This window comes from Physella acuta, unplaced genomic scaffold (genome assembly GCF_028476545.2).
Source record: "Physella acuta isolate Inbredline_101_S28 unplaced genomic scaffold, ASM2847654v3 ptg000353l, whole genome shotgun sequence".
NCBI classification, from domain to species: Eukaryota; Metazoa; Mollusca; class Gastropoda; family Physidae; genus Physella; species Physella acuta.
Window position 1 is genome coordinate 219,514 of NW_026731872.1, and position 19,091 is coordinate 238,604.

General features: G+C 36.1%; 1 protein-coding gene across 2 annotated transcripts in view; it reads left to right on the forward strand.

The window, feature by feature from the left end:
• Positions 1 to 291: 291 nt before the first annotated feature.
• Positions 292 to 19,091, forward strand: part of LOC131941238 (U3 small nucleolar RNA-associated protein 25 homolog) — a 34,785-nt gene continuing 15,985 nt past the window's right edge. The window contains exons 1-7 of one of the 2 annotated variants that reach the window (XM_059300353.1): positions 292 to 467; positions 9,872 to 9,929; positions 13,520 to 13,805; positions 14,388 to 14,507; positions 15,064 to 15,152; positions 15,541 to 15,630; positions 17,297 to 17,369. In XM_059300353.1, coding sequence (XP_059156336.1) covers positions 337 to 467; positions 9,872 to 9,929; positions 13,520 to 13,805; positions 14,388 to 14,507; positions 15,064 to 15,152; positions 15,541 to 15,630; positions 17,297 to 17,369 — 847 coding nt within the window. In that variant the 5' untranslated portion in view covers positions 292 to 336. Of the gene's footprint in view, positions 468 to 5,661; positions 5,732 to 9,871; positions 9,930 to 13,519; positions 13,806 to 14,387; positions 14,508 to 15,063; positions 15,153 to 15,540; positions 15,631 to 17,296; positions 17,370 to 19,091 lie in introns of those variants that run through there. The other variant, XM_059300354.1, reaches the window with a different exon arrangement.

Sequence of the window (19,091 nt, forward strand, 5' to 3'; positions counted from 1 at the left end):
TGAATAGTGTCCCTTTGTACCTTTTTTTTTTTTTACAGCAGATCCGGCTTAATTTAATATTACATTTATAGATCTAGATCTAGGTCAATATTCATATGTAACAATCATTTTCAAAAATTATTTTAAAAACTAATTTTTAAATGTAAAAAAAAAACATTTTTTTATTCAGTCATATTATTTTAACCTTTTTTTAGGCAACAATCTGAGACGAACCCGTTTTATAAATTATTTACTTATTTTACCCATATGCCTTTTTAAATGAATAATAAATTAAAAAGTGCTACCTTAAAATAAGATGAAATCCGAAAACAAAACAGTACCATTGGTTGTTTCGGCATGGCTCCAAAGAGAACAGGCAGATTTACCAGCACCAGAGGTAAACCAAAGCGAAAGAAGTACAACCTGTTAACCATCAGACAGCAAAAGGACTACCGGGAATTTGGTGAAGCTCACCCTGTAGACAGCCGGTAATGATTTTACCTAGGCTAGTTATTAACTTATTAATAAGTTAAAATTAATTTTTGCTATATGGTAGGCCGGTTCGTCCCTTAGATGGCTGGATTGACCTCTGACCCTGAAACGTCACGCGTCGTTTTCTGACGGTTTCTACGTTTATTTTAGGGGTCCTATCCACGACAAATTAAAGAACTGTTTATCTCGCCAATTCTCATCATTATTTTAACACAAAATGCTAATAAAATGGATAATATGCCTTAGAATGCCAGAAAAAATCGCGAGAATTGTGTTGGTAAATAATGAGAGGATTTCTAGTGGAGCACTCTCCGTAAAAACTGAACCGCGGCCAAAAACGACCCAATAACGGGGAAAACGGCTCTGATAACACTAAATTAATATATAATTGAGATAATTACCATGTATATTTACAGTATTATCGATTCTACTTTCCAAAATCTAATTCCAAAATGAGGTACCCACGCTGACATTTCTATCCGCTATTTTTAGTATCATGACGTCATTGCTACGCTAGTTGCCAGACTGAAACAACTAGTTTTTGTTTTTTACGGAATGAACTGTTAAGTCTAGTATTTTAATTATTATTAAATATTATTCAATTGTAGCATGTGCGGAAAAAGTAAAATTATGGACATTATTATTGTATTAGTAATTTTATTAGTATATTGATTTTTTCTTCACTGTGGGCCGACAGTTGCTGCATTCGTGACCGGTGGTTAACCTCGTCAACGCCGCGTGGCCTATTCGTTTATATAATCAGTGATGCTCGTTCAGTGGCCTTTTTCAGCGCTAGGCCTAATTACGGGCGATTTTTAGACTTAATTGATTGGCCGTTAGCCTTTTTCATTGCTGCGTATTTTAAAAAATGCTCATTCAGCGACCTTTTTTTTTTTTTTGGCGCTAAATAATCTGTTTACGGGCATTTTAAGTGTTTATTTATTTATTTTTTTAAGCTAGACGTAGATCTAGTTAAAAAAAAATATTTTTTTTATACAGCTGGCTGATATGCGAACTTTAAATAAAAATGACCGAGCTTTAAAAAAAAAATGACCAGAAGGGAAATAGGTCTGTTTTTCAATTAGCTTGAAGAAGGGTGGGGGGGGGGGGGGGAAGAGAGAGAGAAGTGAAGACACCGACCATCTCGTGTACGCGTGTTCATTCTATGACGTGTACTATAGGCCTGCTGAAGTCACGGTGACCCCGCGACCGTGGTGGGATTTTTCATCCACAGGATAGTAAACATAAGCAAGCAATCACGCGAGTGACGATGTTTGGAGATTTTATTTTTAAAAAAAATCACATACGTCATGTTTTCAAGATGAAAAAAAAAATGTAATGTAAAAAAAAAAAAGACACTAATACTCTTGTATGAACCTCAGCTGCCACACTGTTGACTCAATATAATGTGATTGAGTGTAAAATGTATTTGTATTTATAAACTATCTTACTCTTAACTAACTATTACTATCATATTATTTTATGCATATTTATTTATTATTTAAAATTAGAATTTGAAATAAAAATATTTATTATGGTCATTTGATTTATGCAGGTGTTCATTACTTCATAAAATGGTATGAATAACATGTAGAGTAGAATTTAATAAATAATAAAATAACTAGATCTAGTTTTATTATCAACCAGTTGCTTTTTGTTATTTTCCGGTGAGTAAATAACCTAAGCTGACGCAATTACCATGGCGGGAATTAAAAGCTCGTGCACACAAGTCCACGACGTCATGTTATGCCGGTCGAGGAGCAAAAACGATGTTCTGACTTTCATTTTCCATTCTCGGAAAAATTTTAAATTCTCTCTTTTCTCGTCAACCGATTAAGCTAGATATTTAAATGTGGTGTCAAATGTTCTCTTAAGGGGTAAGGAACTTAATGGTGTATTTGAAATAACAGAATATTTTATTTTAAAAAATCCATAATTAAACCTACTATATGGACGACGCTGCCGCTACGGCGCGGCTACGGCATCTGATGAAAACATCGCTAAACTTTATATTTTATTTATTACTGAAAATTTTTAATTCAGTTGTTCAAAAACAGGTACATGAATGATACTTGAAAACATCTGTAAAATCATGATATAGTAGGCCGTTCGATTCACAGCTTCCGGGTTTGTTGTTTTGAAACCATCTCACGGCTCATGCGCTTACCAAAAATGGCGATCAGTTTCGCTTTCACTAATGGGTAGAGGGATAAAACTAATGATTACAAAGCCATCGTTAATTTTAGAAATCGGAACTATCCGTTTCTATTTAAGTCTGTTATTTAAGAATTGTAGGATCTACTTTTGGCCTAATTTCTTTGATTGTTTCGCAAGCGGCGCCGTAGTGAAAGTGGTTCTATATAATTCTTATCTTTCGAATCAAATAACTATAAAATACCGCTGCTATTTTTAACCAGACTATGTTTATTTGAAACTTGAAAGCATTAATTTTACACGCATTACAATAAACTGGTAGTAATTTATGGTTCTCTATGAGATATTGTCTGTGAAAATAATAATGCCATTATATTATAATCTTTTTTGGTGAACACGAGGCGCGGGAAAATGTGTGACTCGCAAGAATCCAATCATTTGGCTAGATTTATGACTGGTTTTTTTTATGTCAGACCTAAAAATAGAATGTTTACGCTTTCTTCATTGATGATCGTTTTCATTATTTTTTAAACTGAAAGTATGAATTATTAGTTAGATTTCAGGTTTTGTAACTTGGTACACTTACCCTTTATCAATTTTAAAAGCATAGCATGCTGATTGTGAACAAATATAGTCATAAAACACAGAAATATAAAGTTACAATGCGATGTGCCACACCCGGGTCACACCCCCTGTTATGATGCATGTTTGACTTGGGAGATCGGTGCGCAGGATTGATGGTGCGGCCGTATATTGAACGAGTGAGTGTGTGACGCTGTACGCAAGAAAGTGACGTTTTAGTGTGAGTTCCGTTGTTGCCGGGGAAGAAGATTGAAGTTAGTCTTGTCCGTGTTATGTTAGGGTTAGGTTGTCTAGTTGTAGTATTGTTTGTCCAAGCTGTTCGATGTCCATTTCTGATTGTGCAATAAATAGAGTTAGTAACCGATGTCATTCTGTCGAATCATTCGTAAGCGTTGACATCGTCGTGTCTCAAGATATACTGTAGCATAGCTAAACATAATCAAATGGTAGTGATATGGAAAGATGGTATTGGATCAGGTAGTTGTACCCTCTCACTGCATAACTGTGGTACACATATAGAACTCAGCAGTTATAGCACCCCCTCAAGAAAACACATGTTTATTAAGCTGTTTATCTCACTTTACGACACTAATTACAACAGTAATTAAAAGTAATTGTCAAATTTTTATTACTTATTGGGTAAGATTAAAAAAATTTAAAATTTAAAAAAAAACGAAAGTAAATTCTGTTTTAATGAAGGTCACAGGTCAAATTTTTTTTCCTTCAGTCAAGTTCAGTGGAGGGTGCCACAGGCTGACCTGAATTTGGAATTTTTTTCAGAAATAATGACTTTGCACAGAAAGTTAAAATATGCTTAATTGGCTTAGTTTACTAGTGTGCTAGCTATTATTGATACATTTTTTTAATTAAAAAATCATTATGAAATTTTCATCAAAATGCCAAGATATAGAGTCGCAAATTATCCGGTGATTTTTGTTGAGTTTCGTAAACATTCATTACCGTCATAGTTTAGATTTTCTCACTAAATCTAGAATTTACACAATTATCAATTTAAACAAGACCACTAAATAGACATCCATATTTAATCCATAAGCTCTAATTTTGAAGTTTTTAGTTCGTTTTAAACTAAATTACTTAATTTAATATTTATTGACACTCACTGCCATGAACAACACACCTCTCCATGACAACTCTTCTTACGCTTGAAGCTAAAGAAAACCACAAATTTGGTTAGACTTTTTAAGTGGCCATGCACAAGAGTTCCTCACTAGTTTTCACCAAATAGTGGTCTCGTGGGTTTTTTTTTTTTCAAAAAAAGTTTGGTTATCATTTTTTTGGCCAGTCTTATAACAAAGCGGCTGACGATATTTGATTTATTTTTTCATAGACTCATAAAACTAATAATGCTTTACTGTAGAAATCAATTTTGTAATATGGCAATCAATATTTAAAAAGTTCTAGTATTTTTAATGAAACTGTTATAACTGGGTTCTATATGTGTACCACAGCTATGCAGTGAGAGGGTAGAACTACTTGATCCAATACTATATTTCAATACCACTACCATTTGATTATGTTTAGCTATGCAATAGTGCATCTTGAGACACGACGACATCAACGCTTACTAATGATTTGACAGAATGACATTGTTTGCTAATTCCATTTATTGTACCATAAGAAGTAGACATCAGACAACTTGAACAAACGATACTAAGACTGGACAACCTAACCCTAACATCACACGAACAAGACTAACTCAAACTTCTTTCCTGGCAACAACGAACTCACACTAAAACGTCACTTTATTGCGTACCGCGTCACACTTTCACTCGTTCAATATTATCGCTTCGCACCAGCATTCATGCGCACCGATTTCCCTAGTCGAACATGCATCATAATAGAAACCAACTTTTTAATTTAGCCTTCATTCTCCAACACAAATTTTAAAATGCTTTTCTGGCATATATAGCCCTGCCACCTATAGCTTGTTGTTACAGTGTGAAAACTCCGCCAATTTGCGGGTGGTAAACATTTTTAAAACTAATTAGTAGAAGGTCTCTGGAAATTGGCAGAAAAATCGTCGTAAGTCAAGTGTCCGGTCCGGACGCCATATTGTTGTTAGCAACCGACCGCGCCTTCAAAATAAAGTAAACAGTTTTAGTAAAAAGAAAAAGGATCGCCTCTCTAAAAATGCTTAGGCAAACTGTATACAATGTCGGAAAACATTGATTTTGGAATTGCTTAGTTTTTTAGCATTTTACTCTTTAAGACAGGGGTTGGCAACCTGCGGCTTGCGAGCCGCAAACTGCTCTTTTGATATTAATAATATTGATAATTTTATTTTCAAAACTCAAAAAAATATTTTTCTGCAACAGTCGGTAATGAACAATAAAATAATAAACAATAAACACTGGCTATTCTATTATTATATTTAGTTAAGCCCTATTTCAGTGTACTTACTATTAACTTGTCTATCCCAAATTGAAACGTTTAACTTCATGGTGGATATCACAAAGAAACTAAACGAGCTAAATGTAAAACTGCAAGGAAAAATTTGCTATTGGTAAGCTATTTTCAAATGGTGGTTTCATACCCCACCTCCTTCCTCCTTCACTTTGTGGAGTTGATGTTACTAACCCTCGGGCATAGATCAAGAAATCTTGCCAGACTTTTGTCTCTGAAATTACATAATATTCATCTGACACGTTCATTGGGTTGGCCGACTAGCCTAGCATCATTGGATTTGGCATCCACAAATCTATAAAATATCTTAAAATGATATTAATTGGTGAAGTCTGCTTGCATTTATACCTCTTTTAGTGGAAAACTGTTTAAAATTTGGTCCATACCCTCCCAGTATTTTACCTCTTTCATGGTCTATCCCAGTTGTTTGAAAAAAAAAATGCTATTTTTTAATGACTAAAAAATTCATAACTTTTTTATGTCAGATTTTGAAAATTCAAACTGGTCTGTAATCAGATTGACAACCCCTATCTATATTGTTTTACTGAAATTAAATTTTTGCATTGGCTTAGCTAATTAAATGTATTATTAGGTAAGCTTTTTTATTTTATGTACAAATTGGGTTTCTTTTTTGTTTTTAAAATTTCCTTGAATTTTTTTTAAACTCCTAGAAAAGTCCTGGAAAACTCATGGAATTTAATTTGAACTTCAGAGCATGAACCATAATAATATAAGCCACCAAGTAGTCATTCCTTCACTTCTTCTGTCATCAGTACAGCCTCTGTGTCATCATTTTTTGAGCTTAACTAATGAGGTTGTGTCAGTGGAGGGCTCTCCCTGAACACGGCCAGCATATTAAAACATGTTGTTTGTTGGTGGTTTACACAGCCAGCATATTAAAACATGTTGTTTGTTGGTGGTTTACACAGCCAGCATATAGAAACATGTTGTTTGTTGGTGGTTTACACAGCCAGCATATAGAAACATGTTGTTTGTTGGTGGTTAACACAGCCAGCATATTAAAACATGTTGTTTGTTGGTGGTTTACACAGCCAGCATATTAAAACATGTTGTTTGTTGGTGGTTTACACAGCCAGCATATAGAAACATGTTGTTTGTTGGTGGTTTACACAGCCAGCATATAGAAACATGTTGTTTGTTGGTGGTTTACACAGCCAGCATATTAAAACATGTTGTTTGTTGGTGGTTTACACAGCCAGCATATAGAAACATGTTGTTTGTTGGTGGTTTACACAGCCAGCATATAGAAACATGTTGTTTGTTGGTGGTTTACACAGCCAGCATATAGAAACATGTTGTTTGTTGGTGGTTTACACAGCCAGCATATTAAAACATGTTGTTTGTTGGTGGTTTACACAGCCAGCATATAGAAACATGTTGTTTGTTGGTGGTTTACACAGCCAGCATATTGAAACATGTTGTTTGTTGGTGGTTTACACAGCCAGCATATTAAAACATGTTGTTTGTTGGTGGTTTACACAGCCAGCATATTGAAACATGTTGTTTGTTGGTGGTTTACACAGCCAGCATATAGAAACATGTTGTTTGTTGGTGGTTTACACAGCCAGCATATTGAAACATGTTGTTTGTTGGTGGTTTACACAGCCAGCATATAGAAACATGTTGTTTGTTGGTGGTTTACACAGCCAGCATATTGAAACATGTTGTTTGTTGGTGGTTTACACAGCCAGCATATTAAAACATGTTGTTTGTTGGTGGTTTACACAGCCAGCATATTGAAACATGTTGTTTGTTGGTGGTTTACACAGCCAGCATATAGAAACATGTTGTTTGTTGGTGGTTTACACAGCCAGCATATAGAAACATGTTGTTTGTTGGTGGTTTACACAGCCAGCATATTGAAACATGTTGTTTGTTGGTGGTTTACACAGCCAGCATATAGAAACATGTTGTTTGTTGGTGGTTTACACAGCCAGCATATTGAAACATGTTGTTTGTTGGTGGTTTACACAGCCAGCATATTAAAACATGTTGTTTGTTGGTGGTTTACACAGCCAGCATATTGAAACATGTTGTTTGTTGGTGGTTTACACAGCCAGCATATTAAAACATGTTGTTTGTTGGTGGTTTACACAGCCAGCATATTAAAACATGTTGTTTGTTGGTGGTTTACACAGCCAGCATATAGAAACATGTTGTTTGTTGGTGGTTTACACAGCCAGCATATAGAAACATGTTGTTTGTTGGTGGTTTACACAGCCAGCATATTGAAACATGTTGTTTGTTGGTGGTTTACACAGCCAGCATATTGAAACATGTTGTTTGTTGGTGGTTTACACAGCCAGCATATAGAAACATGTTGTTTGTTGGTGGTTTACACAGCCAGCATATTGAAACATGTTGTTTGTTGGTGGTTTACACAGCCAGCATATAGAAACATGTTGTTTGTTGGTGGTTTACACAGCCAGCATATAGAAACATGTTGTTTGTTGGTGGTTTACACACCACTGGTTGAGAAGGGAAATCTGGCGTACATCTATTGGGCTTTTCTGCAATTTGTTTACTGTAGGGAAGCAGGGGTATAGTATAAGCTAGTATATTATATTAATTTATCTAAAACACAGTGGAATTCATCAAAAGTGTTAAAATGTAATTAATCCATGTAATGTAGGCATATATATTATTATAATATAATGTATAAATTAGGTGATAATAATTTAGATCTATACTAATAACTAGGCCTATAAGCTTTTATGAACTCACAATGACTCAAGTAGACCTACTTTTTTTTTAAATAGCTTGGTTTGGGGGAAAACTAAAAGTGATGTTATAGACTTTCTCAAATAGCAATAATTGTTCATGCCATGATGGGTCTGCTGATATCTTAAATGGGACCCCTAACCATATCAGTTGACTATAAAATGTGAATTGTGCTCATGCAAATTTAGCTTTTTAATATATTTTTAAAACTTCCATTTAGGTCAGGAAAATATTCTTTAAAAAATAACACTTGTGACATTAGCAATCTGAAAAAAGCAAGCAAGACTCTGATTCTGCTTTAAATTCAGAGCTCCTAGGTTAGCTATCACATTGTCACCTCAACCATGCCACAATGTGTTAAGAATAGAAATATTAATTATTTTAGTATCTTCAATCAGTGGACAGCTTAAGTACACAGCTTCATTTCCTTACAGCTAGATGAATGATCTCATTATTCCAAAAAATGTATTATACATTAACAAGTGCATGCGTTGTTGCCTAATCAGTTCATATTTGATCTGGCATCATCAGTAGAATTACTCTTTTGCCTTTATTGAAAATCAAAATCATCGTTAGGGTAAATTAGAGGGGTCCTTTCTTGTCACTTGTAGTAGCTTATGGTTCCTGATCTGAGTTTTGTATAATGCGAAATCAAATTTGGTCTGTGTCATACAGTTTTCAAAATTCTCCTGTAACAAGCCCATACTTTCTGGACCCTTTCATCAGAGATAGGGGCTATTAGGTCTGTGTTATGAACTGTCATTGACCCTGCAAATGTTCTCTGGCCATTATGAATCCTAATCATTACAAAACTAGCCTGGACAATACCTCGATTCATATTAAGCCTACATCAAATTTTTGTTTCAACTATGCCTGGATATTTATTTTTTAAAACTGACATGGTGTGGGTAATATTATCTGCAGAATTACTGTTAAATTACTTAAATAGATAGATGCAATCAACGAGGCATTTTTTTTTTGTTGGTGTTTTTAAAGTTTTTAACTAAACAACTGTGCCCATCTAGATCTCTCATAAGTGGGTTTTTTTAAATAATCTTTTTTTATCTAGATTTTTTAAATTCAAGAATTGTGCAAATTCTAAACATGATTGCCAATTCCAAATTTCTTGCTCCAGCAAGATTTGTCCTGTTCTCCCCATTCTGCTATGTTAGGTACTTGGTCAAACATTTTATTTTTAATATTTTCATAGCTTAGTGTGGCTCTCAATTGATACCTTTTTTGGTACTTGGTCAAACATTTTATTTTTAATATTTTCATAGCTTAGTGTGGCTCTCAATTGATACCTTTTTTGTACTTGGTCAAACATTTTATTTTTAATATTTTCATAGATTAGTGTGGCTCTCAATTGATACCTTTTTTGTACTTGGTCAAACATTTTATTTTTAATATTTTCATAGCTTAGTGTGGCTCTCAATTGATACCTTTTTTTGTATTATGGGGTAGACAATAGTTGATTAACTTGGTTTTATTTTTCCAGTGAAAAGTCCAAGAAATATATCACAGTACAGGACGAAGTGGATCACAAGGACAAACAGGTTTGACTTTTTATGTTACAGTAACATTAGATTTTGTCATTCTTCAAATTGTGATTGGCACCTGAAGTTTTTCTCCTTCCTGTACTTGCTATTGTCCCACATTTTTAATCCTATGTTTTGGTGCCTTTCTTTTTTTCTGTCTAGCACAGCTAGATGTTTTGGTACCTTTCTTTTTTTCTGTCTAGCACAGCTAGATGTTTTGGTACCTTTCTTTTTTTCTGTCTAGCACAGCTAGATGTTTTGGTACCTTTCTTTTTTTCTGTCTAGTACAGCTAGATGTTTTGGTACCTTTCTTTTTTTCTGTCTAGCACAGCTAGATGTTTTGGTACCTTTCTTTTTTTCTGTCTAGTACAGCTAGATGTTTTGGTACCTTTCTTTTTTTTCTGTCTAGCACAGCTAGACTGTAGCTGCCTATTGTGTGACTGATATCACACTGTTATGATTTATCTTTTAACTTGTATGACTGAGATCAAACTGTTATGATTTATCTTTTAACTTGTATGACTGATGTCACACTGTTATGATTTATCTTTTAACTTGTATGACTGATGTCACACTGTTATGATTTATCTTTTAACTTGTATGACTGAGATCACACTGTTATGATTTATCTTTTAACTTGTATGACTGAGATCACACTGTTATGATTTATCTTTTAACTTGTATGACTGAGATCACACTGTTATGATTTATCTTTTAACTTGTATGACTGATGTCACACTGTTATGATTTATCTTTTAACTTGTATGACTGATGTCACACTGTTATGATTTATCTTTTAACTTGTATGACTGATGTGATATCAAACTGTTATGATTTATCTTTTAACTTGTATGACTTATATCACACTGTTATGATTTATCTTTTAACTTGTATGACTGAGATCACACTGTTATGATTTATCTTTTAACTTGTATGACTGATATCAAACTGTTATGATTTATCTTTTAACTTGTATGACTGATGTGATACCACACTGTTATGATTTATCTTTTAACTTGTATGACTGATATCACACTGTTATGATTTATCTTTTAACTTATATGACTGAGATCACACTGTTATGATTTATCTTTTAACTTGTATGACTGAGATCACACTGTTATGATTTATCTTTTAACTTGTATGACTGATATCACACTGTTATGATTTATCTTTTAACTTGTATGACTGTTATGATTTATCTTTTAACTTGTATGACTGATGTGATACCACACTGTTATGATTTATCTTTTAACTTGTATGACTGTTATCACACTGTTATGATTTATCTTTTAACTTGTATGACTGTTATGATTTATCTTTTAACTTGTATGACTGATATCACACTGTTATGATTTATCTTTTAACTTGTATGACTGATGTCACACTGTTATGATTTATCTTTTAACTTGTATGACTGATGTCACACTGTTATGATTTATCTTTTAACTTGTATGACTGATGTGATATCAAACTGTTATGATTTATCTTTTAACTTGTATGACTTATATCACACTGTTATGATTTATCTTTTAAGTTGTATGACTTATATCACACTGTTATGATTTATCTTTTAACTTGTATGACTGATATCAAACTGTTATGATTTATCTTTTAACTTGTATGACTGATGTGATACCACACTGTTATGATTTATCTTTTAACTTGTATGACTGAGATCACACTGTTATGATTTATCTTTTAACTTGTATGACTGATATCACACTGTTATGATTTATCTTTTAACTTGTATGACTGATGTCACACTGTTATGATTTATCTTTTAACTTGTATGACTGATGTCACACTGTTATGATTTATCTTTTAACTTGTATGACTGAGATCACACTGTTATGATTTATCTTTTAACTTGTATGACTGAGATCACACTGTTATGATTTATCTTTTAACTTGTATGACTGAGATCACACTGTTATGATTTATCTTTTAACTTGTATGACTGATGTCACACTGTTATGATTTATCTTTTAACTTGTATGACTGATGTCACACTGTTATGATTTATCTTTTAACTTGTATGACTGATGTGATATCAAACTGTTATGATTTATCTTTTAACTTGTATGACTTATATCACACTGTTATGATTTATCTTTTAAGTTGTATGACTTATATCACACTGTTATGATTTATCTTTTAACTTGTATGACTGATATCAAACTGTTATGATTTATCTTTTAACTTGTATGACTGATGTGATACCACACTGTTATGATTTATCTTTTAACTTGTATGACTGAGATCACACTGTTATGATTTATCTTTTAACTTGTATGACTGATATCACACTGTTATGATTTATCTTTTAACTTGTATGACTGATGTCACACTGTTATGATTTATCTTTTAACTTGTATGACTGATGTCACACTGTTATGATTTATCTTTTAACTTGTATGACTGAGATCACACTGTTATGATTTATCTTTTAACTTGTATGACTGAGATCACACTGTTATGATTTATCTTTTAACTTGTATGACTGAGATCACACTGTTATGATTTATCTTTTAACTTGTATGACTGATGTCACACTGTTATGATTTATCTTTTAACTTGTATGACTGATGTCACACTGTTATGATTTATCTTTTAACTTGTATGACTGATGTGATATCAAACTGTTATGATTTATCTTTTAACTTGTATGACTTATATCACACTGTTATGATTTATCTTTTAAGTTGTATGACTTATATCACACTGTTATGATTTATCTTTTAACTTGTATGACTGATATCAAACTGTTATGATTTATCTTTTAACTTGTATGACTGATGTGATACCACACTGTTATGATTTATCTTTTAACTTGTATGACTGAGATCACACTGTTATGATTTATCTTTTAACTTGTATGACTGAGATCACACTGTTATGATTTATCTTTTAACTTGTATGACTGAGATCACACTGTTATGATTTATCTTTTAACTTGTATGACTGATGTCACACTGTTATGATTTATCTTTTAACTTGTATGACTGATGTCACACTGTTATGATTTATCTTTTAACTTGTATGACTGATGTGATATCAAACTGTTATGATTTATCTTTTAACTTGTATGACTGAGATCACACTGTTATGATTTATCTTTTAACTTGTATGACTGATATCACACTGTTATGATTTATCTTTTAACTTGTATGACTGAGATCACACTGTTATGATTTATCTTTTAACTTGTATGACTGAGATCACACTGTTATGATTTATCTTTTAACTTGTATGACTGATATCACACTGTTATGATTTATCTTTTAACTTGTATGACTGATGTCACACTGTTATGATTTATCTTTTAACTTGTATGACTGATATCACACTGTTATGATTTATCTTTTAACTTGTATGACTGTTATGATTTATCTTTTAACTTGTATGACTGATGTGATACCACACTGTTATGATTTATCTTTTAACTTGTATGACTGTTATCACACTGTTATGATTTATCTTTTAACTTGTATGACTGTTATGATTTATCTTTTAACTTGTATGACTGATATCACACTGTTATGATTTATCTTTTAACTTGTATGACTGATGTGTGAATTCTATTCTGATGACCTTGGCCACGCCAGCCCCCAGTTGTTGAGAGCTCAGATGAAAGCGAGGAAGATGTGCCCATTATCAAACAACTCATGCAGGAAATAGGAGTGAGAGAAGAGGAGCCTGAGTCAGAGATAGAGGAGGGGGGTACAGAAGAGGATGAGGATGTGGGTGACAGTGGGCAGGAGGAGGAGAGTGGTGAGGAAGCTGAAGAAGCTGAACTTGCTGACAGTGACGCAAGTGAAGCAGATTCGATGTCAGATTCTGCTGACAATCCAACTGTTGAGTCACAAAAGCAAGATCCATCTTTAGAAAAGGGTGAGGATAGTTCAAGCTTTTGTCTTCAAGTATTTTATTTTTATCATATTAGATAATCGCCTTTTATATTTTTTTAACTTTTTTTTTTTGCTACTTAAGCACCACATTCCAAATTTTACCAGACAGATGATGAAACAGATTTTGAATTTAGTTATTTATAAAAAAAAAATTATGACTAGGACTGAGTCATACTTTTTATAGTAGTAATGATGGTGAAACAAACTCTGACTAAAGACTTGCAACACTAACTGTAGTTATAAAATATTTTAAACAATGTACTATCTTTTAGTGAAATTATTTCTTTATTATTAAGTTGATTTTAAATTTAAAAAATATTTTAGAAATAATTTCATACCAAACTTGTTTGAGGTTGTCTCCCTTGGTTTACAGTTTCTGGAGTAGGTGCTAGTGGCAAATAATTTTAGTATTTTATCAATTCAGAAACAATTTAAAAACTTATTTCTGCAATTTAACTGTATGCAATTTTTTTCAGATGTTGTGTATAAAAAGATGAATATTGTATTGCTGCACCTACATTGTAATTCAAATATTGATTTTTGTTTTCATAATTTCTGTTTCCAGATGAAGCTAATGACGGTGAGGAAATAAATGATGATGAGGTAGATGAAGATATAGTGGCTGAGGAAGTAGATGAAGAAAGTGATAATGAGCACCAAGATGAGCTGAGTTTAAAAGAATCAGGTCAGTTAAGTTCTTCACTGGCTCAAACTTTGCTGCATGGGTAGTCTGTCATATTTTGCTGCATGTGTCATCTGTCATATTTTGCTGCATGGGTCATCTGTCATATTTTGCTGCATGTGTCATCTGTCATATTTTGCTGCATGGGTCATCTGTCATATTTTGCTGCATGTGTCATCTGTCATATTTTGCTGCATGGGTCATCTGTCATATTTTGCTGCATGGGTCATCTGTCATATTTTGCTGCATGGGTCATCTGTCATATTTTGCTGCATGTGTTATCTGTCTTATTTTGCTGCATGTGTCATCTGTCATATTTTTCTGAATGCATCATGTTGCAGGATTTTGCAGATCTTTAATAGATAACTGACATTTATTACAAATGTTAGCTTGTTAATTTTTAAAATCACTTTTTTAATTTAAACAGCCTGACATGACTACATTTAAATGTGTATGTTGTGGAAGGACTATATATCTAATCAATGGGAAACACTTGGTGGTGGTGTTTAATTTTTGTGCATATTTTTTCAATGGATCATTTTGTTTTCCCATCCAACAGACCCCTTCACCAAACATTTTGAGTTGGAAACTGATATCTCAGAGATTGTTGAAAACACAAGCTTGAAATGGAGGAAAAAAGAACTCAAGGTAAGTCTGGGAACATTTTTTATCTTGAGCAAAATACTAAACTTTTGTCTGGAGCAAAAAACTAAGCTTTTGTCTGTAGCAAAAAGCTAAACTTTTGTCTGTAGCAAAAAGCTAAACTTTTGTCTGTAGCGAAAAGCTAAACTTTTGCCTGGAGCAAAAAGCTAAACTTTTGTCTGTAGCGAAAAGCTAAACTTTTGCCAGGAGCAAAAAGCTAAACTTTTGCCTGGAGCAAAAAGCTAAACTTTTGTCTGGAGCAAAAAGCTAAACTTTTGCCTGGAGCAAAAAGCTAAACTTTTGCCTGGAGCAAAAAGCTAAACTTTTGTCTGGACCAAAACTAAACTTTTGTCTGGACCAAAACTAAACTTTTGTTGTTTTCTTTCTCTGCCAGCTTCCAGGTCTAGGTGAAAGTTTACTTTTTTACAAAACAGCTGACCACTTGCCTGACCCAGAGAGCCACAGTGACCTGAAGAAACTTCATGTAAGTCTAACCATTCTGTCTGCTCTCCTATGTCCTAGTGGCTCATGTAAGTCTAACCATACTGTCTGCTCTCCTATATCCTGGTGGCTCATGTAAGTCTAACCATACTGTCTGCTCTCCTATGTCCTAGTGGCTCATGTAAGTCTAACCATACTGTCTGCTCTCCTATATCCTGGTGGCTCATGTAAGTCTAACCATGCTGTCTGCTCTCCTATATCCTGGTGGCTCATGTAAGTCTAACCATACTGTCTGCTCTCCTATATCCTGGTGGCTCATGTAAGTCTAACCATACTGTCTGCTCTCCTATATCCTGGTGGCTCATGTAAGTCTAACCATGCTGTCTGCTCTCCTATATCCTGGTGGCTCATGTAAGTCTAACCATACTGTCTGCTCTCCTATGTCCTAGTGGCTCATGTAAGTCTAACCATGCTGTCTGCTCTCCTATGTCCTAGTGGCTCATGTAAGTCTAACCATACTGTCTGCTCTCCTATATCCTGGTGGCTCATGTAAGTCTAACCATGCTGTCTGCTCTCCTATATCCTGGTGGCTCATGTAAGTCTAACCATACTGTCTGCTCTCCTATATCCTGGTGGCTCGTGTAAGTCTAACCATGCTGTCTGCTCTCCTATATCCTGGTGGCTCATGTAAGTCTAACCATACTGTCTGCTCTCCTATATCCTGGTGGCTCATGTAAGTCTAACCATACTGTCTGCTCTCCTATATCCTGGTGGCTCATGTAAGTCTAACCATACTGTCTGCTCTCCTATATCCTGGTGGTGCTAGCTACTGGGTGGGTGGTGGACCTAGCTGGTGGGTGGTGGACCTAGCTGGTGGGTGGTGGACCTAGCTGGTGGGTGGTGGACCTAGCTACTGGGTGGGAGGTGGACCTAGCTTGTGGGTGGGTGGTGGACCTAGCTGGTGGGTGGGTGGTGGACCTAGCTTGTGGGTGGTGGACCTAGCTACTGGGTGGGAGGTGGACCTAGCTTGTGGGTGGGTGGTGGACCTAGCTGGTGGGTGGGTGGTGGACCTAGCTTGTGGGTGGTGGACCTAGCTTGTGGGTGGGTGGTGGACCTAGCTGGTGGGTGGTGGACCTAGCTGGTGGGTGGTGGACCTAGCTACTGGGTGGGAGGTGGACCTAGCTTGTGGGTGGGTGGTGGACCTAGCTGGTGGGTGGGTGGTGGACCTAGCTTGTGGGTGGTGGACCTAGCTTGTGGGTGGGTGGTGGACCTAGCTTGTGGGTGGTGGACCTAGCTGGTGGGTGGTGGACCTAGCTGGTGGGTGGTGGACCTAGCTGGTGGGTGGTGGACCTAGCTGGTGGATGTGTATTCACCTGGATCTTACAGTCTAGGTACCCACACCTCCAGTATCTGATGTTGTGGATAACTAATCTCTTACATCTGATGTTGTGGATAACTAATCTCTTACATCTGATGTTGTGGATAACTCATCTCTTACATCTGATGTTGTGGATAACTCATCTCTTACATCTGATGTTGTGGATAACTCATCTCTTACATCTGATGTTGTGGATAACTCATCTCTTACATCTGATGTTGTGGATAACTCATCTCTTACATCTGATGTTTATTTCCCCATACTGTATGTTCATCAACTAACTTTATTGGCTGGCATTAAACTTTTGTCATCCTGTTCTTCTTATTCCCAGGTAAAACACAAATTGTGCAACAAGGTGCGCTCAACAAACACACAGCTGGCCAGTGTTGAGCTAAAGTCTGGAGGTAAGTGGAAATTTGCTGGCCAGTGTTGAGCTAAAGCCTGGAGGTAAGTGGACATTTGCTGGCCAGTGTTGAGCTAAAGCCTGGAGGTAAGTGGACATTTGCTGGCCAGTGTTGAGCTAAAGCCTGAAGTAAGTGGACATTTGCTGGCCAGTGTTGAGCTTAAGGTAAGTTGACATTTGCTGGCCAGTGTTGAGCTAAAGCCTGGAGGTAAGAGGACATTTGCTGGCCAGTGTTGAGCTAAAGTCTGAAGGTAAGTGGACATTTGCTGGCCAGTGTTGAGCTAAAGTCTGGAGGTAAGTGGAAATTTGCTGGCCAGTGTTGAGCTAAAGCCTGGAGGTAAGTGGACATTTGCTGGCCAGTGTTGAGCTAAAGGTAAGTGGACATTTGCTGGCCAGTGTTGAGCTAAAGTCTGGAGGTAAGTTGACATTTGCTGGCCAGTGTTGAGCTAAAGGTAAGTGGACATTTGCTGGCCAGTGTTGAGCTAAAGGTAAGTGGACATTTGCTGGCCAGTGTTGAGCTAAAGCCTGGAGGTAAGTGGACATTTGCTGGCCAGTGTTGAGCTAAAGTCTGGAGGTAAGTGGACATTTGCTGGCCAGTGTTGAGCTAAAGCCTGGAGGTAAGTGGACATTTGCTGGCCAGTGTTGAGCTAAAGTCTGGAGGTAAGTTGACATTTGCTGGCCAGTGTTGAGCTAAAGCCTGGAGGTAAGTGGACATTTGCTGGCCAGTGTTGAGCTAAAGTCTGGAGGTAAGTTGACATTTGCTGGCCAGTGTTGAGCTAAAGCCTGGAGGTAAGTGGACATTTGCTGGCCAGTGTTGAGCTAAAGCCTGAAGTAAGTGGACATTTGCTGGCCAGTGTTGAGCTAACGCCTGGAGGTAAGTGGATATTTGCTGGCCAGTGTTGAGCTAAAGTCTGAAGGTAAGTGGACATTTACTGGTCAGTGTTGAGCTAACGCCTGGAGGTAAGTGGACATTTGCTGGCCAGTGTTGAGCTAAAGGTAAGTGGACATTTGCTGGCCAGTGTTGAGCTAACGCCTGGAGGTAAGTGGATATTTGCTGGCCAGTGGTGAGCTAAAGCCTGAAGGTAAGTGGACATTTGCTGGCCAGTGTTGAGCTAAAGCCTGGAGGTAAGTGGACATTTGCTGGCCAGTGTTGAGCTAAAGTCTGGAGGTAAGGTGACATTTGCTGGCCAGTGTTGAGCTTAAGGTAAGTTGACATTTGCTGGCCAGTGTTGAGCTAAAGCCTGGAGGTAAGTGGACATTTGCTGGCCAGTGTTGAGCTAAAGTCTGAAGGTAAGTGGACATTTGCTGGCCAGTGTTGAGCTAAAGTCTGGAGGTAAGTGGAAATTTGCTGGCCAGTGTTGAGCTAAAGCCTGGAGGTAAGTGGACATTTGCTGGCCAGTGTTGAGCTAAAGGTAAGTGGACATTTGCTGGCCAGTGTTGAGCTAAAGTCTGGAGGTAAGTTGACATTTGCTGGCCAGTGTTGAGCTAAAGCCTGGAGGTAAGTGGACATTTGCTGGCCAGTGTTGAGCTAAAGGTAAGTGGACATTTGCTGGCCAGTGTTGAGCTAAAGCCTGGAGGTAAGTGGACATTTGCTGGCCAGTGTTGAGCTAAAGCCTGAAGTAAGTGGACATTTGCTGGCCAGGGTTGAGCTAAAGCCTGGAGGTAAGTGGATATTTGCTGGCCAGTGGTGAGCTAAAGCCTGGAGGTAAGTGGACATTTGCTG